This window comes from Medicago truncatula, chromosome 6, assembly GCF_003473485.1.
Source record: "Medicago truncatula cultivar Jemalong A17 chromosome 6, MtrunA17r5.0-ANR, whole genome shotgun sequence".
Taxonomy (NCBI): Eukaryota; Viridiplantae; Streptophyta; class Magnoliopsida; order Fabales; family Fabaceae; genus Medicago; species Medicago truncatula.
Window position 1 is genome coordinate 14,260,880 of NC_053047.1, and position 25,591 is coordinate 14,286,470.

Genomic DNA, 25,591 nt, shown 5'->3' on the forward strand with positions numbered 1-25,591 from the left:
CTATCTCAAGGTTTGCTCTGATACAAAGCCTATATTTATATAAAAAGAATCCTCAATAAAACTGGAACAAATCTAGGCCCGAAAATACGTTTCTATTTTATTTCCTGCTGTCAAAATCGGCCACCGAACCCTGAAAATCGACCACCGATTTTCTGCTTCCAAAATTCCAATTTCTTCAATTTTAAGGCACTTTCACAACAAACAACAAAAACCGAATTTCAGCATACGATAGGTCGACTTATGCACGTTTCAGGCCTTTGTGTTAGAACTACCATTGAGAATATTTGCGGTCATTGCTTTCAACTATAATTTTCTTAGAAGGGCTTGTTCAATGCAAAACCTCAATTCAACTATGATAACTTTAACTATGCTTCACCTAAAATTATTAATTGCCTTCACCTGAGAATAAGTTAATGTGAATACTACTACACACAAGTTTCATGAATAATCTTTCAAAATTATTAATTTCTGATTAATCTTTTCTACATGTAGTGGTTATAAGTCATCGATTATTTATTACTTGACGTGTTGATTGCTCCGAGAGTTTCGAAGTCTTTTCTTTTTTACAAAAATAAACAATATTATTCATTCATTCAAATTGATAGTGTACATAAATATAAAATAAATCCAAATTCGCTAAAAACAAAAGGATGAATCTGTGAACAAACTCACAACATCCATGTTAATAGCATAAAACTGGAAAAATACATATGCCTACAAATTTGACTAATATGACTATATTCATGTCTCCGGAATACTCATGTCTCCGGATCTGCAACGTTGACGACGCCAAAGTCATTGATCAGATTTGCACTTGCTCAAAGCAAATCTTCCAACCTGAATCAAATAAACACTGCACTAAGACGGAAAATAAAAAACACACCGCACAAAGACGGAAAATCAAAACAAATAGAGTTCCAATGAGTCTTCAACTATCGTCAATTTTCTAAATATTGTGCAAATCTTTTTAATTGTCATCTTGTTTTTCTCAAATGAGACTTCAACTATTTCTCCCTCTTCACCTCTCATCAGCATTCCAACGAGTCTTACACTTTTTAGTAACCAATGATATTTTTTTTAGTATTTTATTATTCTACATGATACTAACTACATGAAAACCAACTCAAAAAGAAAAGGTACTAATACTTACACATAAATTAAAATGACTCTAAAACTAAACTAAAAATCCTATATAATTCTAGTCATCAGCCTTAAAAATCACATCCCAAACTTAAAAAAAAAAAAAAAAAAAAATTGCTATGGAGGATTTGCATAAATGTCTTCCAAGCAACTGTAGATAGCTTACATATTTTCTCCAGAGTGTCTGAATAGCGTACAATGCTGGGAGCAGGTAAGGTTATTGATAATGAAATGTGACAAACTTTTTCCTATAAGCAGGTAAGGTCTGCCTGTAAAGTCTATTTTTCATTACATATAATAATATTTATTTGCCGCCTTAATTGACTTCTTCTCTAATGAAGCACACATAATAATAAACGAGCAATTGAATTCAAGTGGTCAATAAATTTTCTTAAATGACGAATTATTTGGGAAAACTCAAGTACGATTTTTGGGTGAAACAATTTTTGTCTAGACTATACTTCTCTCACAGCCGAACTTCAGATTACTCAGGCTCTCTTAGCTTGAAACTGGAGGGTTAAAAAAAAAATGCACACAAAAATCAATATAGACTCGTAGCAATTGGCTATATTATATAATATTGGACTCTAAAGACTCGAGTATATTATAAATTCAGCTATTGTGAATGTAACAACACACAACAATCAATCAAATTACAAATATATCTTGATAAATAACTTGTGATCGATGACCACAATGCCAATGATGAATCCATCTTGTTTGAAATTGATACAAACAATATTTCTCATGTGTTTGGCGTTGCAAGCAGACCTTGTTTGTTCAAAAGAGGTTGTTAGGTGCATACAAAGTGAGAGACAGGCACTCCTTAAATTCAAGGCTGGCCTTATTGATGTGAATGGCATGTTGTCATCTTGGACAACGGCAGATTGCTGCCAATGGTATGGAATTCGTTGCAGCAACCTCACTGGCCATGTACTTATGCTCGATCTTCATGGTGATTATAACAAGAATGAAGATCAATTTTATATCGGAGGTGATGTCGACAAGTCAGTGATGGAGTTGAAGCAATTAAAGTATTTGAACTTCAGTGGGAATTATTTTAAAGGCAGTAATAGTTTAGGTTTTTTTGGTTCTCTAAGAAACATAAGATACCTTGACCTTTCACGTTGTCGCTTTGGTGGAAAAATTTCAATTCAATTTGAGTCTCTTCCGCATTTGAAATATTTGAGTCTTTCCTCGAATGATCTCGATGGTTTGATTCCTCATCAACTTGGAAATCTCTCCAATGTTCGATTTATTGATCTAAGCAACAATCATTTAGAAGGAAGCATTCCATCTAAACTCGGAAATCTCTCCAACTTGCAATTTCTTGATCTCAGCTACAATCGTTTGGAAGGAAGCATACCATCCCAACTTGAAAATCTCTCCAACTTGAAATTTCTTCATCTCAAAAACAATGATTTGGAAGGAAGGATTCCATCCCAACTTGGAAATCTCTCCAACTTGCAATTTCTTGATCTCTTTGGAAATTCTTTAAAAGGAAAAATACCATATCAACTTGGAAAGCTTACAAACCTACAAGATCTTTATCTTGGAGGAGGATATGGTGATAGTACTCTGATAATTGACAACGAGGATCACAGTGGAGGTAAGTGGTTGTTGAATCTAACTTCTTTAACCCATCTTCAGATGTTGTCAATATCTAATCTTGATAGATTTAATAGTTGGTTGCAATTGGTTGGTAAGCTACCAAAACTGAAAGAACTAAGTTTAGAAAGTTGTGGTCTTTCTGATCATATTACTCTTTCATCGAGTCCTTTAAATCTTAACTTTTCCAGTTCTCTCTCTATCCTTGACCTCTCTCGGAACAACTTTGTGTCATTCAGTATTTTTGAGTGGGTGTCGAAAATTAGTCCCAATCTTACTCATCTTGACCTTAGGGGTAATCAGTTGGTTAATCCCACACCAAAATATTTTGCCACGAAAATGATTAGCAGGCTTCCAAATTTGAGAGAACTAATATTATATGATAACATGTTCACATCATTCATGGTATTCCAGTGGCTTTCAAACATAAGTTCCAATCTTGTTAAGCTTGACCTTTCCAACAACCTCTTGGAGGATTCTCCATCATATGACTATGACATAGTTATGAGGTCTCTTGAGGAACTTGACCTATCACAAAATAGTTTGAAGGGTGGGATGTTTAAATCCATCAGAAATATATGCACCTTACGTTCTTTAGATCTGAATTTAAACAATTTCACCCAAGGCCTTCAATCAATTATTCATGATTTGTCTAGTGGTTGTGTTAGAAACTCACTTCAATGGTTAAATCTTTATTCTAGTAAAATCACTGGAACTGTACCTGATCTTTCTATGTTCACATCATTAAAATTTTTGGATCTTTCTAATAATCTACTGAGTGGAAAGATTCCTGAAGGTAGTAGCTTGCCATGTCAAATGGAAGATTTTTCCATTGCAGCAAACTCTTTAGATGGAAGAATTCCAAAATCGTTTTGGATGAATGCATGTAAGTTGAAGTCATTGGATCTTACAAGCAATAGTTTCAGTGATGAGCTTCAAGTAATAATCCATCATTTATCTAGATGTGCTAGATACTCACTCCAACAATTATATTTGAGATTTAATCAAATCAATGGAACACTACCTGATCTCTCAATATTCTCATTCTTGGAAATATTTGATATTTCTAAAAATAAGCTAAACGGGGAGATACATGAAGATATTCGGTTTCCAACTAAACTAAGGACACTACGGATGGATTCAAACTCTTTACATGGTGTGATCTCTGAATTCCATTTTTCTGGTATGTCAATGTTAAAGGAATTAGACTTGTCTGACAATTCACTAGTATTGAGATTTACCGAAAACTGGGTCCCGCCTTTTCAGTTGCAAACTATAGGATTGGGATCTTGCAAACTTGGTCTTACATTTCCAAAATGGATTCAGACACAAAATCACTTTCAGGATATTGATATTTCTAATTCTGGAATTTCAGATAATGTTCCCGAGTGGTTTTGGGCTAAACTATCATCACAAGAGTGCAAGACAATCAACATTTCATACAACAATCTCAAAGGATTAATTCCGAATCTTCATGTAAAAAATCATTGTTCTTTTTTATCTCTTGCATCAAATCAATTTGAAGGCTCCATTCCACCATTTCTCAGAGGTTCTGTATCTATTGATTTGTCCAAAAACAAATTCTCTAACTCTATTCAATTTTTATGTGAAAATGGTATAGATGAAGCGTTAGGCCAGTTTGACCTTTCAAATAATCAATTATCTGGAAGAATTCCAGATTGTTGGAGAAATTTCAAATCATTAGCTTATGTAGATTTGAGCCACAACAATTTTTCAGGGAAAATTCCTTCTTCAATGGGATCACTCGTAGAACTGCAAGCATTAATGTTGAGGAACAACAGTTTAATGGAGGATATCCCTTTCTCCTTAATGAACTGCACAAAGTTAGTAATGCTGGATTTGAGAGAAAATGGATTAGAAGGACTGATCCCTTATTGGATTGGAAGTGAATTAAAAGAGTTGCAAGTTTTAAGCTTACAAAGGAATCACTTCTTTGGAAGTTTCCCCCTCGAACTTTGCTACCTACAAAACATCCAACTCTTTGATGTATCATTGAACAATCTATCTGGAGGGATTCCCAAATGCATTCAAAATTTCACTTCAATGAGTGTTAAAGGTTCATCACAAGGTTTTGCCAATCATCGGTATGTTACCAACAAAGGATTTACAGAAATGGATATTCCATATGAATTGAATGCACTCTTAACATGGAAAGGTGTAGAACAAGTGTTCAACAACAATCAATTGTTTCTTCTAAAAAGTGTAGATCTCTCGAGCAATCACTTTTCACAAGAGATTCCACCTGAAATAGCTAATTTGATTCAATTGGTCTCATTGAACTTATCAAGAAATAACTTCACAGGGAAAATTCCTTCAAGAATTGGAAAGCTAACATCACTTGACTTTCTTGATTTGTCTAGAAATAAGTTGATTGGTTCAATTCCTTCTAGTCTTTCTCAAATAGACCGGCTTGGTGTGTTAGATTTGTCACATAACCAATTATCTGGAGAGATTCCAAAGAGTACACAACTACAAAGTTTCAATGCCTCAAATTACGAAGATAATCTTGATCTTTGTGGACCACCACTTGTAAACTTGTGCGTCAAAGGGGAGCCACCACATGAACCAAATGGAAAAATTCAAGACGATGAAGATTTGCTTCTCAATCGTGGATTTTACATAAGCCTGACATTTGGATTTATTATAGGCTTTTGGGGAGTATTTGGTTCAATCCTAATCAAGCGTTCTTGGCGACATGCTTATTTCAAGTTCTTGAACAATTTAGTGGATGATATTTACGTGAAATGCAGATGGTGGCTCAAAGATTAATAGGTAATAATTTTTTAACTCTAGGAAGATGAATGGTTTATCCTCTTTTATGAATGTTTTGCGAATTATTTGCATTGTAACTCTAGTAAGATGATTTCTTCTTACCTCCAACATGTCTCAAAACACTTGATTTGTCTTGATTACAAAATTTGGACTTGCAAAAGACACCCTATTTTACACGTCCGTATTTTGTAATTTGGACAAATTGTGTGTTTTAATAGATGTTAAGGGGCGAGGAGAAACTATCCTATCAGAAATAGATTGATGGGGTGTTTCTCTTATGTAGTAGTCTCTTGTTGAATTGAGTTTGCAACTTGCAATTTCTTTTGTATTCTGTGTAATTTATTTATGCCATAAACATTGGTGAAGTATTCTACAAGTAGAAAATACATGTGTCATTTTTCTCATGTAATCAACTTGCATGATACTAACTACATGAAAACCAACTGAAAATTGAAGGGAAATGATTTATTTTACCGAATCACAAGTTCTCAATGTTTTCCAATTACCTTACTGAGACTGAAAAAAAAAATCAGTTTCTCCTGTACTTCCATATCACAAAAATACCCTCCTAATAGTTCTCGCAGCAGCGCTGGATATTAACAGTCGGACCAAGTAAGCTGGCAGTTGAAGTATTTACAGCCGGGAGCTGAAATTTACATATATAGTCATGCATCAGAAGTCATGAAGAATATGAAAATCTGAAATTGTTTATGACTTAGAACTTATCTATGTTGGAGAAAATGGGTCAGTTGTTCAGTGGTTTAGATTTACCACAGAAAGCACTTATATCATTTGTGACTTGGATGGTAGGGTATAAACTTTCGACGTACTTCAATGGAGAAACTAAAAAGGAATATGTAATGTGAATCATGTAATATGCATCAATTCTGAGCGCAAGTTCCTTAATAGAGGTTAGTGTAATTAGTTTCCTTTTCCCAACCTTCTCAGAACATTTTACTTTGATTTTCATAACAGTGGGATTTTACTTTGTTTTAAAAGAAGTTGGTGACACTTTTTGTATTGGTGTTAACCCTCCGGTTCTTAGGGCGATGGGGTCTTAGTAATCGGAGTTTTCTGGGAGGAAGTGACATATAGTTTCAAATATGAGATATGCTAGCCAAATTAAGCGAATTGTGTGGAAACGGTGCTGAGAGGGGTGAACAAAGAGAAGCTGAAGATGCAAGTTAAAGATGGTAGCTTATTGATAAGCTGGGAGAGGCTGAAGGAGAATAATGATTAAAATTACAAGCGGAACTGCGTCGAGATGGTCTACAGTGACTTTGTGGTGCACTTTTTGCTGCCGGAGGATGGAAACACCAAGCAGATTGGGAGTGAATCTTTGTAGCAGAGACCTTTATGAACAACAAAAATACTGAAACTCCATAATATGTCAAAGTGTCGGAGAAATGGAAGCATTTCTTAGAGAGTAACACAATTTGTTTATTACAAATCCCAACTACATGAATTATTTGAGAATTATCGGACACTAAATGTGAATATCTACGTGTTAGACTCAAATTTTGCTCACTATCTTATTAGAGTTTAGTCCATTCTGCCAAACCTAACCTTTGTTTCTAAATACATTGAGTCATGCTAAATAGGAATGCTCTTAGTTTAACGAGTTTATAATTAATTGGTATTCATCATATATACAGTACATGTGAATTCCATATTTTGACTAAACGAAAATATGTTCGCTTGCGAGTTTACACATCTTTTGAAACATGAATACTGCATTCAAAAGAGATGCTTTTGAGAGCAAATGGAAAATATAGAGCTGCATCGAACTGATAAACCATTCATTGATGAAAAAAGGAAACAGTGCTCAGTGTGTTTTGGTCATGAATAGAAACAGAAATGAAGGAATAAAAGAATTTCTGAGATGATTAAATGAACAATTAAGGTACTGGTCTCAGAATCAGTTGTACAAAAAACATTATCTCAATACTAAGAAGATTTATTTATTACAGAATAGAAATAAGTGCATTGATGATTCAATGAAAATAATGTGCATTAATATTTCAATACACTGAAAACAGTACAAAAGAAAATTAACAGCAAAAAATAAAAAATAATACAAACATACTCAGAGAAATAATAGAAATAAGGCAGGCCACTTGATACCAATTTGTGAGAGTTAACTTAAAATCAGAAATCTGGAGCATCGTGCCATGATGGAGAAGCATCGCGCCACGATGGTTGAAGCAAGATTCCTGGGAAGCTACTGGAAAAATCGTGCCACGATGAAGCAGGGTCGTGCCACGATGGTCGCGCTGAAGATAAAAATAAAACGTATTTTCAGTTAGATTTGTTTCAGTTTTATAAGGGTTTACTTTCCACTATAAATACAGCCTTGTATCAGATGATAAAAGTGTGTAGAAAAACAAGGTTTAGACCAACAAACAAACTAGGGTTTATAGAGAATCTCTCTTGGCAACAACTCTAGGGTTGGGATTGTTTTGATTCACCTTGAACAAAACACTATTAGGATTGAGTCTCTTGGTCACGGGAAGAGGCTGGGACTTGGGTAGAATTAGGTTTGAAGACTGATTCTTGAAACTCATTATCTCTTTGTAAAGAAACTCATTCATTATAGTGGATCGGAGAGCTGCTCTCTCCCCCAGACTAGGTCATCATTAGACCGAACTGGGTAAACAAATATCTTGTGTTCTTTCTCTCTCTCTCTCTCTCTTTTATCTCTTGCTGTTTTTGTTTGGATTATTTGCCACCCGTTTGATTTGATTACTTGGTATTAATTTGCTCCACACATCAAGTTTTTTATTGGTGTGGTTTTCTCAACGAATTCACAACAATTGGCGCCCACCGTGGGGCAAAGGTCAAATCAATAGCCAGGTATCATGGGTTCCAAGTGGGATATTGAAAAGTTCACCGGTAGAAACGACTTCGGGTTGTGGAAGGTGAAGATGAGGGCAATCTTAATTCAACAAAAGTGCGTTGAAGCACTAAAGGGAGAAGCACAGATGTCTGCACATCTGACACCTGCTGAGAAGACGGAGATGAATGATAAGGCGGTCAGCGCTATCATTCTGTGTCTTGGGGATAAGGTGTTGAGAGAAGTATCAAGGGAGGCTACTGCTGTGTCTATGTGGAATAAGCTTGATTCATTATACATGACCAAGTCTTTGGCACATAGACAGTGTCTGAAACAACAACTCTACTTTTATCGTATGGTGGAGTCAAAACCTATAATGGAGCAACTGACGGAGTTCAATAAGATTATTGATGATTTGGCGAACATAGATGTTAATCTGGAAGACGAGGATAAAGCCTTACACCTATTGTGTGCTTTACCTAGGTCCTTTGAGAATTTCAAGGATACTATGCTTTATGGCAAAGAGGGCACTATCACTTTGGAGGAAGTTCAAGCAGCTTTGAGAACCAAAGAGTTAACCAAGTTCAAAGAGTTGAAGGTTGATGATAGTGGAGAAGGCTTGAATATCTCAAGGGGGAGAAGTCACAACAAAGGAAATGGGAAGGGCAAGAATTCCAGGTCAAAGTCTAGGTCGAAGGGTGATGGCAATAAAACACAGTACAAATGTTTTATTTGTCATAATCCAGGTCACTTCAAGAAGGATTGTCCGGAGAGAAAGGACAATGGAGGTGGAGAATCATTCGTTCAGATTGCAAGCAAAGATGAAGGTTATGAGAGTGCTGGAGCACTAACTGTGACAAGTTGGGAACCTGAAAAGAGCTGGGTCTTGGACTCTGGGTGCTCTTATCACATTTGTCCAAGAAAGGAGTACTTTGAAACGTTAGAGCTGAAAGAAGGTGGAGTAGTTCGCCTTGGTAATAATAAGGCTTGTAAAATTCAAGGTATGGGTACTATCCGACTCAAGATATTTGATGATCGTGATTTCCTTTTGAAGAATGTGAGGTATATTCCTGAACTTAGGAGAAATTTAATATCCATAAGCATGTTTGATGGTCTAGGCTATTGCACTAGAATCGAACGTGGTGTGATGAGAATTTCTCATGGTGCATTGGTTATGGCTAAGGGGTCTGAAATACAAGGTCTATATATTTTAGAAGGTTCTACCATAATAGCAAATGCATCGGTTGCTAGTGTTGACACTCGGGACATAACTAAACTTTGGCATTTGAGGTTAGGTCATGTCAGTGAAAGGGGTTTGGTGGAGCTAGCTAAACAAGGTTTGCTAGGGAATGAAAAATTGAACAAGCTAGATTTCTGTGATAACTGCACATTAGGCAAACAACACAAGGTGAAGTTTGAAGTGGGGGTGCATAAATCTAGTAGTCCTTTTGAGTATGTTCATTCGGATCTTTGGGGTCCAGCATCGACGAAGACTCATGGGGGAGGTTCATATTTCATGTCTATCATTGATGATTATTCTAGAAGAGTATGGGTTTACATTCTGAAGAAGAAAAGTGATGCTTTTGAAAAATTTAAGGAATGGAATACACTTGTAGAAAATCAGATTGGTACCAAACTGAAAGTATTAAGAACTGACAATGGCTTGGAGTTTGTTTCAGAACAGTTTAATGAGTTTTGCAGGAAGAAAGGTATCAAGAGGCATAGAACCGTGGCATACACACCTCAACAGAATGGTCTTGCTGAAAGAATGAACAGGACTCTGTTGGAGCGTGTTAGGTGTATGCGGTTGGGAGCTGGATTGTCCAAGAGTTTCCGGGGAGAGGCTGTTAGTACTGCAGCATATTTGATTAACAGATGTCCATCAACAGGGATAGACCTCAAGACACCTATGGAGGTTTGGAGTGGGAGACCGGCAGACTACTCTAACTTGAAAGTCTTCGGAGCTTTAGCGTTTTCCCATGTCAGGCAAGACAAACTTGATGCTAGAGCTGTGAAGTGTATTTTCATGGGTTATCCTGAAGGTGTGAAAGGTTATAGACTGTGGAAGATGGAACCTGGAGAATCAAAATTTATTATAAGCAGGGATGTTACTTTTGATGAGACCCGCATGGGGATGAAGTGCAAAGACCTGGATACAAGCTCAGAAACGGGGACAGAGAAACTTCAGTTTGAGGTGGAGCCTATCACTGATGAAAGGGAAGAGGAGGATCAAACTCCTGTACCTGATGAGGGTGAAGGCCAAGAGATAGTGAATCCTGACTATCAGCTAGCAAGAGATAGGGAGAGGAGACACATTAATCCACCTAAGAGATACGGTTATGCTGACCTTATTTATTATGCTTTGAATGTGGCTGAAGAATTGCAAGACTCGGAACCAAAGAAATTCAGGGAGGCATTAGAAAGCAATGAAAACAAGGACTGGCTGAAGGCAATGAATGAGGAAATGCTTTCATTGGAGAAGAACCAGACTTGGAGACTTGTTTCATTACCTAAGAATCAAAGGGTAGTGGGAAGCAAGTGGGTGTTCAAGAAGAAAGAAGGTATACTAGGGGTCGAAGCACCAAGGTATAAGGCAAGACTTGTAGCAAAGGGTTTTACTCAGGTGGAAGGGATTGATTACAATGAAATCTTTTCACCGGTGGTAAAACATTGTTCTATAAGGGTACTTATGGCGATTGTTAACATGTATGATCTTGAGTTAGAACAAATGGATGTGAAGACCGCATTTCTACATGGAGAGTTGGAAGAAACTATCTATATGCAACAACCAGAAGGTTTTGTAGAAGACAATACAAAAGTGTGTTTGTTGAAGAAATCTTTGTATGGGTTGAAGCAAAGTCCAAGGCAGTGGTATCGTCGGTTTGATGAGTTCCTAGTAAAGGCTGGTTTTGTGAGAAGCAACTATGATAGTTGTGTATACATGATGAGAAGGAATGAGAAAGTCATTCTCTACCTCCTCCTTTATGTAGATGATATTCTTATGGCAAGTTCTGACATGCAAGAGATTCAGAAGCTCAAGGAAAGATTGAATGATGAATTTGAGATGAAGGATCTTGGTAATGCAAAGAAGATTCTTGGTATGGATATCATAAGGGACCGGAACAAAGGTGAGTTGTTCTTATCTCAGCAGGGGTACTTGAGGAAAGTGGTGGAGCGGTTTAGAATGAAAGATTCTAAAGTCGTTAGCACTCCTCTTGGTCACCACACTAAGCTATCTATAAAGCAGTGTCTTCAATCCGATGAAGAGAAAAACAAGATGGAAGGTACTCCCTATGCAAGTGGGGTTGGAAGCATCATGTATGGTATGGTTTGTAGTAGACCGGACTTATCCTACGCAATCAGTGTGATAAGTCGGTTTATGGCAAATCCGGGTCAAGTGCACTGGCAAGCTTTGAAGTGGGTTCTGAGATATTTGAATGGATCTTTGAGGGGTGGTCTAAGGTATACAAAGTCACAACCAGGTAGGGATGCTTTGGAGGGATATGTGGATGCGGACTATGCAGGTAACGTAGACACTAGAAAATCTTTGTCAGGTTTTGTGTTTACATTGTTCGGTACAGCGGTAACTTGGAAGGCAAATCAACAATCAGTTGTAGCACTTTCAACAACTCAAGCAGAGTACATAGCCCTTGTTGAAGGGTTCAAGGAAGCCATATGGTTGAAAGGTATGATTGGAGAAATGGGGATTGGTCAAGGATGTGTGAAGATACATTGTGATAGCCAAAGTGCCATTCACTTGGCAAATCATCAGGTGTATCATGAAAGGACAAAGCACATTGACATTCGTTTGCACTTCGTCAGAGACATGATTGAGACTAAGGAGATCATGGTAGAGAAAGTGGCATCGGAAGACAATCCAGCAGACATGTTCACCAAATCATTACCAAGATCAAGATTCAAGCATTGCTTGGACTTGATAAACTTCATTGAAGCATAGATGAAGGATTGGAGAGAGCAGCAAGGTGATTGATAGTTAAACTGGCATCATCACTGATTTGAAGTCAAGGTGGAGAATTGTGAGAGTTAACTTAAAATCAGAAATCTGGAGCATCGTGCCACGATGGAGAAGCATCGCGCCACGATGGTTGAAGCAAGATTCCTGGGAAGCTACTGGAAAAATCGTGCCACGATGAAGCAGGGTCATGCCACGATGGTCGCGCTGAAGATAAAAATAAAACGTATTTTCAGTTAGATTTGTTTCAGTTTTATAAGGGTTAATTTCCACTATAAATACAGCCTTGTATCAGATGATAAAAGTGTGTAGAAAAACAAGGTTTAGACCAACAAACAAACTAGGGTTTATAGAGAATCTCTCTTGGCAACAACTCTAGGGTTGGGATTGTTTTGATTCACCTTGAACAAAACACTATTAGGATTGAGTCTCTTGGTCACGGGAAGAGGCTGGGACTTGGGTAGAATTAGGTTTGAAGACTGATTCTTGAAATTCATTATCTCTTTGTAAAGAAACTCATTCATTATAGTGGATCGGAGAGCTGCTCTCTCCCCCAGACTAGGTCATCATTAGACCGAACTGGGTAAACAAATATCTTGTGTTCTTTCTCTCTCTCTCTCTTTTATCTCTTGCTGTTTTTGTTTGGATTATTTGCTACCCGTTTGATTTGATTACTTGGTATTAATTTGCTCCACGCATCAAGTTTTTTATTGGTGTGGTTTTCTCAACGAATTCACAACACAATTCTATGACAACATGCCTAAAAAATGCAATAAATTAACCAACGAATTTCGGGCATGCATAGGTTGTCTGAAAAGCTCTATCGGGCATGCATAGGTTGTCTGTGAAAACCTCTATTGCTCAACGATCTATACTTAACTTTCAGTTAATGTGGATTGATGAATCGGATGTTCACCATGTTGATATAATACTATCGTGCCTCGGAAGCAAACTTTTCATTGATAAAATAGAAATGAGGGTGGAAACTTCCACCTATAAATGGTAAAAGAAAATATAGTCCATGATTTTGGTGCTTTTACTAACAAAAATATATATACTTGCGAATTTTATACATCCTTTTGTGTTCTTGTCTTCAATCACAATTTTATTTTTCTTTCTATTTTTCACTTAGTTGCCACAGTTTCATAACCTTACAAACCAAAATAAAATCGATCGAAGTTCACAGCCATCTACAACAGAAAAATGCAAGTATGCAAAAATAGTTGGACTGAAAGACCTCAAAAAATTGAACTGAGAGTACAACAGTTGCAATTCTCAAGTTGATTTTAGGTAAGCACAAAACGAACATGTTGTGAAGTTCATATTCCAAAATTTAGACTGCTTCAAATATTTTCAAATCTAGAGGGTCTCAAAGATGAAGACTACATCCAGAAGAGAGGCTTTTGAGAGCAAATGGAAAACAAAGAGCTGCATCAAACTGATATACCAATCATATCTCAAAAATGGGAAACAATACTCTAAGTGTTTGTGCATGAATAGAACAGAAATATGGGATGAAAATAATGTTTTTGTGACAGAAGAAGAGCTATGATACAATGGACAATTAAGGTTTTAGTCAGAAGAAGGTGCAAACAATATCTTATAACTGAGGAGATTTGCTTATTACAGTTATGATGATAAACCTCTACCTAACTAGCCGCTAACTAATGTATCAGACGTAAATAAGATATAGATATACTACTCCGGTCTAAATGTAAGCAAAAACTAATCAAATTGCATGCATTTGAAATGGAAGGGTATACAATAATGAATACAGTTGTAAATAGTACGACACTGTAGAAAATAAAAAATAAAAAAATAAGATACATCTTGGGCCCATCCTCCTCCATTAAATAACAGATATAACGGTATGTCTTCCGATGCAAATTCGAAAACAACATGCACAAAAAATGAAATTTTTTATGCCAAGGATATCTGGCATGCATAGCATGTCTGTCGATTCCTCGTGGATTGGTGAATCGGATGTCCTCCATGTTGATTCCTGGTTTGAATAAACTGACTCCTATTTTATCAATAAAAAGTTTGTTTTGGAGGCCAGATAATGTACACACCACACAATTCCATTCTTTTTTGAAAATAACATCCGTTAATTTGGATGTAATCTGTTTAATATCGAAAATTATTATATGATCTGCTACTCTGTTGTGCACATGATCATTGTCATTGAGATTTAGCTCAAATACATCTGTTTTTCTTTTCCCATTGATGATAAATCTGGGCTGAATAACTTCTTCAAATGTGCCGGGTCGAACAACAAGACATAGAGATATTGCAGGGATCTTTTTACGAAACCAGAAAGTAATCTATGCATCATTATCATAGACGTGCTCAAACCACACTGGAATACGACTTCCTGGTAGGTGTAACTCCTTGTTACCGCCCTATGTATGCAGTTTCTAATAATAGTAATCGATTTATACATTCAAAAACATATATATTGTAGAGTATTATCAAATTAAATACAAGAATTAAAAAAATCAGTTTCTGGCAGACAAAGTTCTCATGTTGGGTGGAACCCCTCTAACTTCTTCAAGATTAATGAAGTTATCCAAAATCAGTGTCTTTAAAAAACGACATACTTCGACGCATTTAGGAGGACGTTTGAGGTCTAAAACTATCAAGGACGTGCACCATTTTGCAGATAATGTTTCCATGTTTGGTGGAACCCCACGGATTCTTTTGAGATTCTTGCAAACATCCAAATGAATTTTGGTTAGAAAGTAAAATTCTTTGACGCACGCAGGAAGAGTTGTAAATTTATTCTGCGATAGGTACAACTCTTTCACATTTGAAAACAAAGGCAAACCAATTCGAAGGAACTCGTCTGATACGTTGCAACCTGAAAGACCTAAATTTAAGACCATTGAGCTCGATTGGGCTTCAAAATCAACTGATTTTGGTAATAACAACGTACATTCCCCAGCAATCAACTCATGAAGTTCCGGCATCACAAAAATACTACTTGGTAACGGAACAGTTCCACAACTAATCAGTACTACTCTTTCAACCTGGGTGAGATTGTGAATTGTAAATGGAAGTTCTTTTATCGGAGTGTCCAGTAAATCAAGCATTGTTATGTCTTCCATCTTTCCTAATATTTCTGGAAAACTCTTCAGACGGTAACACGATGAAAGCTTGAGTTTTTCAAGAGAGCTCAACTTTAACGATGGAAAAGTCCCAAGCCGGCTACAGCCATCAGCGTTCAACATTTTAAGTTTATTCAAGAATCCAACTGATTCATGAATTTTGATTAAATTTTTGCAATTTCCAAATGATAATTCTTCTAAATTTGGAGCACCAGAAGACATCAGGTATCTCTGTTATAAACTTAGGAATCATCAAAATTCAAAACGCTCATTTTCACAAATGATAGGATAGTTAGAATAAGGAGCACTAATGTGGTGACTCTGCTAGTTCTATAAATTATTATGACTCACCTTAATCTAGAAAGATCTAAAAGGTATATTGTTAAGGGGTAATATTAAGTATGTTAGGGTGCCTCATTATTAGAATCAATGAAAAATATAATGAATTTTCTTTCTCTTTTCTCTAGTTTCTCCCTCTAAATTCTGGAGTGTGATCCCTACTCAAATTGGGTCGTATCATTTGGTGCTTTCATTCTCGATCTCATTCCCGCTATCGATCATGGAACTTTCGCTCTTTGACGGAGAGGAAGATGCATACTGGTGGATCCTGAGTACCGAAAAATATTTTAGGGCTACCGGAAAATCCGAGATTGGAAAGATAATGGTGGTTGATTTAACTATGCGAGGTCGGGCTCTCCAATGGTGGTTATGGTGGTTTTCCTGTCACCCGCGACTAAGTTGGGACACATTCACGACGGCACTTTTATGGCGCTTCAAGCCGGAATGGCGACACCTTCTACCTGTATCAGACGAAGAAATTGAGCCAACTTCTGAATCGTTGAAATCTACAGAATCTTCTTCCTTCCTTGAAGATTCAGTTACTGATCCTATCTCCACAATTTTTGGTGACCCGAGGAACCCGACGTTGGCGCACATCCCTACGCCGGAGAAGATGCAATTGGATTCTTGCTCGCCAGAGAAGCTTCTTTCTTCTCTATTTCTTCTATCTTTCTCTTCTAACAAACAATCCATCAAATCTACTCTATTTCTCACTTATTTCTCTATTTTCTTACTCTCTCTCACCTATTTCTCTCTTCACAACTTCTCTTCACAACCAAACAAAGTGTTAGTTTTTTTTTTTTATGGTTGATGCACACATATATCTTACAAGAAAGTATACTCAATGTTATAATGGATGAGCATTGACAAAAGACAAAACAAAACCTTAAATGAAATAATTAGAGAGGAAGTTGATAACTAACTAGTTTAGAAAAGATAATAGATTCTCGTCGTAGATGAATAGGATTTGTATGGACTGTGGAGAACATGTATAGAAGTAGCATAAGGTGGTGAGACCTAATAATGAGGTAGTGGAAAATTACGGTTCCAATTTTTTTTTCACCTAGGCTCTATATAAATCCTGGCTCCGCCACTTGTCAATGGTACGTCGTGACAAAATTCGACACTGAGGAAGACTTTACTGGTTGAACTAGAACCAGGATCGCCGGTTAATCTTGAAAGGTAAGAAACACCGATGAGTAGAATGGGTGGGCATTTCGTACAGGGTCACCTGGATGGAACCGGGGAGAAATTCTTGAACAAAGACTTTATCATGAAAGGAAATACCCATGAATGTGTTGTGCCCAACAGGTTCCCATACGGAGATCAATCACTCTCAAACGGTACTAAGACATGGTAAAAAAAATAGCGCATTATATTTTTTTACCATGTATTTCGAATAGAGATCGAAATAAATTGTTTTGTATAAATAAGTTGTTTTGAATAAGTTGTTTTTATAAAAGAAGTTGTAATAAATTGTTTTGTATAAATAAGCTGTTTTGAATAAACTGTTTTTTGAATAGAGGTCGTAATAAGTTTTTTTTGTATAAATAAGTTGTTTTGAATAAGCTCATTTTTTAAAAGAGGTCGCAATAAATTGTTTTGTATAAATAAGTTGTTTTCAATAAGCAGTTTTTTATATAGAGGTCGTAATAAGTTATTTTGCATAAATAAGATGTTTTGAATAACTTGTTTTTGAAAAAGAGATTGTAATAAGTTATTGTGTATAAATAAGCTGTTTTGAATAAGCTATTTTTTAAAAAGAGATCCTAATAAGCTGTTTTGTATAAATAAGCTGTTTTGAATAAGCTGTTTTTTGAAAAAGATATCATAATAAGTTGTTTTATATAAATAAGTTGTTTTGAATAAGCTGTTTTTTAAAAAGAGATTGTTATAAGCTTTTTCTTTATAAATAAGTTGTTTTTTAAAAATAGATCGTAATAATTTGTTTTTCATGAGATAAGTTGGGTTAAGATCCTCTCAATATGCTAAAATAAATAGAGTTTTGCAATTTGGAGAGAGATATACACAAAATAATAGATGGTGGTTCCTACCATTAACTGGGTCCCATCATCATTAATTATTTTTTACTAATAAGCTGTCTATATCTCTCCAAATGGTAGAAATGAAGAAGGACATAAATGGAGAGGATTTTGATATTTTGAATAAATTACAAGATAAATTACAAAACTCGCAAGATTATAAAGGTAAAATAGTAAAATTATAACATAAGCCCTCCATCACGTTTCTCCCCCCTCCTTCAATTTCCTTTCCTTCCCCCTCCTTAACCTTTCCTTTCCTTCCCTTAAAATTCTAATGAATGAATAAATGTCGTAATTGTTTGTCGTTAATTTTCTCCATGCAAATTAGAATCTCTCATGTGTTTAAGAGAAGAGACTTTGTTTTATTTGGTGAAAAGTAATGCACAAAGTCAATTTTTTAGTTTTATATAATAAAAGTATTTTTCCATCTTGCAAATAAGGTCCTTCCGCCTGCAAAGTCTATTTTCGTTTTCATTCAATAATATTTAGGTGCCGGCATAATCAACATCTTCTCTATAATATACTATGTTTTGAATTTTCCAACTCACACCCCATTACATTTATTTCTGGTTACACTTAAATTTATATAAAAAGACAATTTTGGTATTATTGTAAAATTTTAAGTAAATTTAGGTGTATACTCGCACCAATTCACTGCATTCAATCAGACTTCTATAGTTAAATGTGTTTGACAAGAGTAGTATTAGGATAGGTAAAAGTTTATGTGTTGCACCTCTTTCATTTTTTTTTTTTGAGTTTTTCTATTTACACCCCATGTTTTTCTAGTTACACCCAAATTTTCTTAAATTTTTTTATAATACCAAAATTGCCCTTTTATATAAATTTTCTTAAAATCCTAATTTTATTCATTGTCAGTGAGTTTCACCCTCTTTCACCCCCACAAAGCGATCGATCAAACAATTTGATGTTCAATATCAATCTCCATGAAAATTAAAGAGTGAATCAAAATATTTTTCATCCATACTCAATTGAATATAAGTAAGTGAATTTCTTCCTCTATTTGCTAGTTTCAATTTTTTTCCTTCAACTGCAATGATGCACTGTACGATTACGGTTTTAATTTACATTGACAAGGTTAACTTAAATTCAGTTTAAGTAGGTTCATGTAAACTAAGTTTACATGAACCTACTTAAACTGAGTTTACATGAACCTACTTAAACTGAGTTTACAAAATCGCAGAACTGTGAATCGCAGAACAAGGAAAACACAAAATCAGAACTGAGAACCCATAACAAGAAAAACACAATCGATTGAAGAACGTGAGAAAGTATGGTTTTGAAAATCTTCGTAGAACACAATCGATCGATTGGAGAATTATGGTTTTGGAAGAAGGGTTTTGGGGTGTAACCAAAAAAGAAGGAATAGGCTTTTTGAAAATCAAATTTTATGAAAGGGTAATCTTGTTATTTTGGGGTGCAACCATGATTAATTAGGGTGCAAGTAGAAAAACTCTTTTTTTTTTTACCAAAAAAACTAGAATATAATTAATGGAGGATTGGGTAAAGAAAAAAGAAATTATTATAAAACTAACTATTAAATTTACAGTAAAAAACTAATTACAAACATTAGTCTATTAAAAAAAACTAGAACATATAAAAAAAAAAAAAGGATGAACCCATGTTTTGTTTAAAAATGTTGACTCAGAATTTCCCAAATCTCCATGTTCTGTTTTTTATTCATGTCTCTAGCCTTCGACGTTATCCTTACTCATTTTGTTTTTTATAAATGGTTGTTAGTTACAATATGTTATAAATTCGGCTATTGGCACTGTAATTAAGTAAACACAACAATCAATCAACTTACACACAATGACAATAATGAACCCATTTTGTTTGAAATTAATTATTCAAACCATATTTTTAACGCTTTTGGTGTTGCAAGCAGACCTTGTTTGTTCAAAAGAGGTTGTTAAATGCATTCAAAGTGAGAGGCATGCACTTCTTCAATTCAAGGCTGGTCTTACCGATGAATATGGCATGTTGTCATCTTGGACGACGGCAGATTGCTGCGAATGGTATGGAATTGGTTGCAGCAACCTCACTGGTCATGTACTTAAGCTCGACCTTCATGGTGACTATAATTATTATAATGATAATGATGGCAATAAATTTTATATCATGGGTGATATCCACAAGTCATTGATGGAGTTGCAACAGTTACAATATTTGAACCTCAACAGAAATAATTTTAGAGGGAGTCATGTCCCAGGTTTCTTTGGATCTTTAAGAAACCTAAGATACCTTGATCTTTCTTATTGCGGTTTTGGAGGACAAATTCCTATTCAATTTGAGTCACTTTACCATTTGAAATACTTGAAAATTTCCGGCAATGATCTGGATGGTTTGATTCCTCAACTTGGAAATCTCTCCAACTTGCAATTTCTTGATCTTAGCCGCAATCTTTTGGAAGGAAGCATTCCATCTCAACTTGGAAATCTCTCCAACTTGCAATTTCTTGATCTCCTTGGAAATTCTTTTAATGGAAAAATACCTTCACAACTTGGAAAGCTTACCAACCTACAAGAGCTTCATTTCGGAGGATATAGTCTTAGTTCTCTAACAATTGACAACGGAGATCACAACGGAGGTCTGGTTATCTAATCTTACTTCTTTAACCCATCTTCACATGTTGTCAATATCTAGTCTTGATAAATCCAATAGTTGGTTGCAAATGGTTGGTAAGCTACTAAAACTGAGAGAACTAGAGTTAATAAGTTGTGGCCTTTCTGATCATTTTATCCATTCTTTGAGTAAATCGAAGTTCAATTTTTCCACATCTCTTTCTATCCTTGATCTCTCTTCGAACAACTTCGCATCATCTTTGATATTCCAGTGGGTGTCAAACATTAGTCCCAATCTTGTAAGGCTTGACCTTAGTAATAATCATATGGTTGATTTCCCATCAAATCATTTTTCCTATAGGCTTCCAAGATTGAGAGAACTAAGATTATCTAGTAACATGTTCACATCATTCATGATACTCCAGTCGTTGTCAAACATAAGTTCCAATCTTGTTAAACTTGACCTTTCTTTAAACTTCTTGGAGGCTCCTCCATCCAATGTCTATGGCTTAGTGATGAAGTCTCTTGAGGTACTTGACCTGTCAGAAAATAGATTGAAGGGTGGGGTGTTTAAATTCTTCATGAATGTATGTACCATACAATCTTTAGGTTTGAGTCAAAACAATTTAACAGAAGACCTTCAATCAATTATTCACAATTTGTCTGGTGGATGTGTTAGAAACTCACTTCAAGTGTTAGACCTTGGTTGGAATGGAATCACTGGAGGACTACCCGACCTTTCTGCATTCACATCATTGAAAACATTGGATCTTACTTTAAATCAATTGAGTGGAAAAATTCTTGAAGGAAGTAGCTTGCCATTTCAGTTGGAGAATTTATCCATCAAATCAAACTCTTTAGAAGGGGGAATTCCAAAATCATTTTGGATGAATGCATGTAAGTTGAAATCATTGGATATGTCCAATAACAGATTCAGTGGTGAGCTTCAAGTAACAATCCATCACTTATCTATATGTGCTAGATACTCACTCCAACAATTAGATCTAAGCGGTAATCAAATCAATGGCACACTACCTGATCTCTCGATATTCTCATCTTTGGAAATATTTGATATTTCTGAAAATAGACTAAACGGAAAGATATTTGAAGATATTCGATTTCCAACTACACTAAGGACACTGAGCATGGATTCGAACTCTTTAAGTGGTGTGATCTCTGACTTCCATTTTTCTGGTATGTCAATGTTAGAGGAATTATCCTTGTCAAGCAATTCACTAGCAATGAGATTTCCCCAAAATTGGGTCCCTCCTTTTCAATTGGACACTATAGGATTGAGATCCTGCAAACTTGGTCCTACATTTCCTAACTGGATTCAGACACAAAAACACATTCAAAATCTTGATATTTCTAATGCTGGAATTTCAGATAATGTTCCAGAGTGGTTTTGGGCTAAATTATCATTAAAAGAGTGCAGAAGCATCAACATTTCAAACAATAATCTCAAAGGATTAATTCCAAATCTTCAAGTCAAAAATTATTGTTCTATTTTATCTCTTTCATCAAATGAATTTGAAGGGCCTATTCCACCATTTCTAAAAGGTTCTACACTTATTGACTTGTCCAAAAACAAATTCTCCGATTCTCTTCCATTCCTATGTACAAATGGTATAGATTCAATGTTAGGCCAGTTTGACCTTTCAAATAATCAATTATCTGGACGAGTTCCAGACTGTTGGAACAATTTCAAGGCATTAGTTTATCTCGATTTGAGCCACAACAATTTTTTAGGGAAGATTCCTACTTCAATGGGATCACTTGTAGAACTGCAAGCATTACTATTGAGGAACAACAGCTTAACAGAGGAGATCCCTTTCTCCTTAATGAACTGCAGAAAGTTAGTAATGCTTGATTTGAGAGAAAATAGATTAGAAGGACCCGTCCCTTATTGGATTGGAAGCAAATTAAAAGAGCTGCAAGTTTTAAGCTTAAAAAGTAATCACTTCTTTGGAAGTTTACCATTCAAACTTTGTTATCTACAAAACATTCAGCTCTTTGATTTCTCATTGAACAATCTATCTGGAGGGATTCCAAAATGCATTAAAAATTTCACTTCAATGACTCAAAAAGCTTCATCACAAGGTTTTACAGATCATTATTTTATTGCCAGCCAAGGAACTGTTTATTATAGAAGAGACTATCAATTGAATGCATTCTTGATGTGGAAAGGTGTAGAACAATTTTTCAACAACAATGGATTGCTTCTTCTAAAAAGTATAGATCTCTCAAGCAATCACTTTTCACACGAGATTCCACCTGAAATAGCAACTTTGGTTCAATTAGTCTCACTAAATTTATCAAGAAACAACTTGACAGGGAAAATTCCTTCAAATATCGGAAAATTAACATCACTTGACTTTCTTGATTTGTCACAAAATAAGTTGCTTGGTTCAATTCCTTCTAGTCTTTCCAAAATAGATCGGATTGGTGTGTTAGATCTGTCACATAATCAATTGTCTGGAGAAATTCCAACGAGTACACAACTACAAAGTTTCAATGCCTCAAGTTACGAAGATAATCTTGATCTTTGTGGAGCACCACTTGTAAAACTGTGCGCTGAAGATGGGCCACCGCATGAACCAAATGGAAAAATTCAAGACGATGAAGATTTGCTTCTCAATCGAGGATTTTACATAAGCCTGACATTTGGATTTATTATAGGCTTTTGGGGAGTATTTGGTTCAATCCTAATCAAGCGTTCTTGGCGACATGCTTATTTCAAGTTCTTGAACAATTTAGTGGATAATATTTACGTCAAATGCAGATGGTGGCTCAAAGATTAATAGGTAATAGTTCTTTAACTTTAGTGGATAATATATACGTGCATTTAATATCAAATAGTCGTCATAATATATCATTATAGTATCTATTTTTTCTTTTTTTAAAAATCCATTAAAATAATGTTCAGTTTTAGTCTCTACAACTTCTTAGAACATGTTCTAAGTAATTTGAAGGAGTTTAAAGGATATATTTTTATTCCATTAAAAACCATGTATTGTTAGTTATCTCTTTGAAAGTTTGTTACCTAATCTTCTGTTTCAAGTTTCAACATTTTTTATAATTCATATTTTAGACTTTATAATCTAAAGTGGTTAAGAATTAAACTGATATTGTGTGTTGGTGATGGATCAGATTAAGGTGTGCAAGCTTGAAAAGGATTTTGGGCACTGTCAAAGTCCTACTCTAGGAGGATGAATGTTTTCTCCTCTTTTATGAATGTTTTATGAATTATTTGCATTGTAACTCTAGTAAGATGACTTCTCATCGTCTCCAACATGTCTTAAAACACTATTTTTCTTGATTACAAAATTCGGACTTGCAAAAGACAATCCATTTTACACGTCCGGATTGAGTAATTCGGACAAATTGTGTGTTTTGAGAGATGTTGAGGGGCGAGGAGAAACTATCCTATAATAAATAGATTGATGGGGTGCATATTTTTAATATATGGTCATGTCATTTCTCTTTTATGTACTAGTCTCTTGTTGAATGGAGTTTGCAACTTGCAATTCCTTTTGTATTCTCTGTAATTTATTTATGCAATAAACATTGGTGAAGTATTCTACAAGTACAAAATACATGTGTCATTTTCCTCATGCATTCAACTCACAAAAATACCCTCCTAATAGTTCTTGCAGCAGCGCTGGATATTAACTGTCGGACCAAGTTAGCTTGCAGTTGAAGTAATTGCTGCTGGGAGCTGAAATTTACATATGTAGTCATGCATCAGAAGTAATGAATTATATGAAAATGTGAAATTGTTTATGACTTATAACTTGTCTATGTTAGAGAATATGGTCTAGTGATTTAGATTTACCTCAGGAATGGCAGAAAGAACGGGAAGAATGTCTTGATTCTGGTCAGGACTAGCCTTTGTGTTTACAAAGTATTTATATTAGTGACTTGGATAGTAGGGTATATGCATCAATTCTGAGTGCAAGTTCCTTAATAGAGTTTAGTGTAATTAGTTTCCTTTTTCCAACATTCTCATAACATTTTACTTTGTTTTAAAAGAAGGAAGTGACATTTTTTTGTTGGTGTTAACCATCCGGTTCCTAAGGCAACGGGGTCTTAGTAATCCGTAGTTGTCCACGAGGAAGTGACATATAGCTTCAAACATGAGATATGCTAGTTAAATGCTCTTTTGAACATACTCTTCAAATTGATCTTTGAAATATTTAAGCAAATTTTATGGTAAAATGACCAAATAGCAACCGATAAAAAAACACAGGGAATTCTTACATGTTGATGGCATATTCGGATGTACAACAGTTTCACCGTAGCAGCCACTATTTGTCCACTACAGCCGGTCGAAAACACAATGCAATCAGGTCTGTTGTAGTAACTAAGCACGTCAAAACCATATGACATTCTCTATTCTCTTTCATGTCATTTTGCTATTAATTTAGCAAAAATATAAGTAAAATTATTTGTGAGGTCTATACTCTATATTATCCAAATTAAGCGAATTGTATGGAAACGGTGCTGAAAGGGGTGAACAAAGAGAAGCTGAAGATGCAAGTTGAAGATGGTAGCTTATTGGATAAGCTGGGAGAGGCTGAAGGAGAATGATGATCAAAATTACAAGCGGCACTGCGTTGAGAGGGTCTACAGTGACTTTGTCGCGCAGTTTTGGCTGCCGGAGGATGGAAACACCGAGCAGATTGGGAGTGAATCTTTGTACCAGAAGCCTTTATGAACAACTAAAATACTGAAACTCCATAACATGTCAAAGTGTTGGAGAAATGGAAGCATTTCTTAGAGAGTAACACAATTTATTTATTACAAATCCCAACTACATGAATTATTTGAGAATTATAAAATTTATTTATTAATTCGAACAATTTTTTCGTGAAAAACTGTGTTTATATTTGGATTTTATAATAAAAAACACGAGGAAAACGTCTATTTTTTTAGGTTTTCGGATTATAAAATTTGAATTGGTGAAAAACTCTTTTTTTTCACCGCACAACAAAGGAAAAACTCAATTCGAATTATAAGATTCGAAAATCACATGGGCCTTTTCGTAAAAATAAAATAAAATAGGGCACACGAGAAATGGTTAGAGTGGAAAAAGTAAGTAATTTTTTTGGGTCAAATGTGTGTTTCTATCTGAGCCTTGTAATGCCTGCTCTTTGGGACTTGTATGGTTTTTA

The 25,591-nt window shown here is 35.4% G+C and overlaps 3 protein-coding genes across 3 annotated transcripts; all 3 read left to right on the forward strand.

The window, feature by feature from the left end:
• Nucleotides 1-1,836: 1,836 nt before the first annotated feature.
• On the forward strand, nucleotides 1,837-5,538 carry LOC25496224 (receptor-like protein EIX1). Its single transcript, XM_013596497.3, has one exon. It carries the CDS (start codon nucleotides 1,837-1,839, stop codon nucleotides 5,536-5,538), a length of 3,702 nt encoding a protein of 1,233 aa, XP_013451951.2.
• Nucleotides 5,539-19,650: 14,112 nt separating this feature from the next.
• On the forward strand, nucleotides 19,651-20,490 carry LOC25496226 (receptor-like protein 35). Its single transcript, XM_024785781.2, has one exon. The coding sequence runs from the start codon at nucleotides 19,666-19,668 to the stop codon at nucleotides 20,455-20,457; it is 792 nt and encodes a 263-aa protein (XP_024641549.1). The 5' UTR covers nucleotides 19,651-19,665; the 3' UTR covers nucleotides 20,458-20,490.
• Nucleotides 19,675-23,992, forward strand: LOC112416078 (receptor-like protein EIX2). The gene is made up of 2 exons (XM_024785780.2): nucleotides 19,675-23,221; nucleotides 23,568-23,992. The coding sequence occupies exon 1, from the start codon at nucleotides 20,483-20,485 to the stop codon at nucleotides 23,216-23,218; it is 2,736 nt and encodes a 911-aa protein (XP_024641548.1). The 5' UTR covers nucleotides 19,675-20,482; the 3' UTR covers nucleotides 23,219-23,221; nucleotides 23,568-23,992.
• The last annotated feature ends 1,599 nt before the right edge of the window (nucleotides 23,993-25,591 follow it).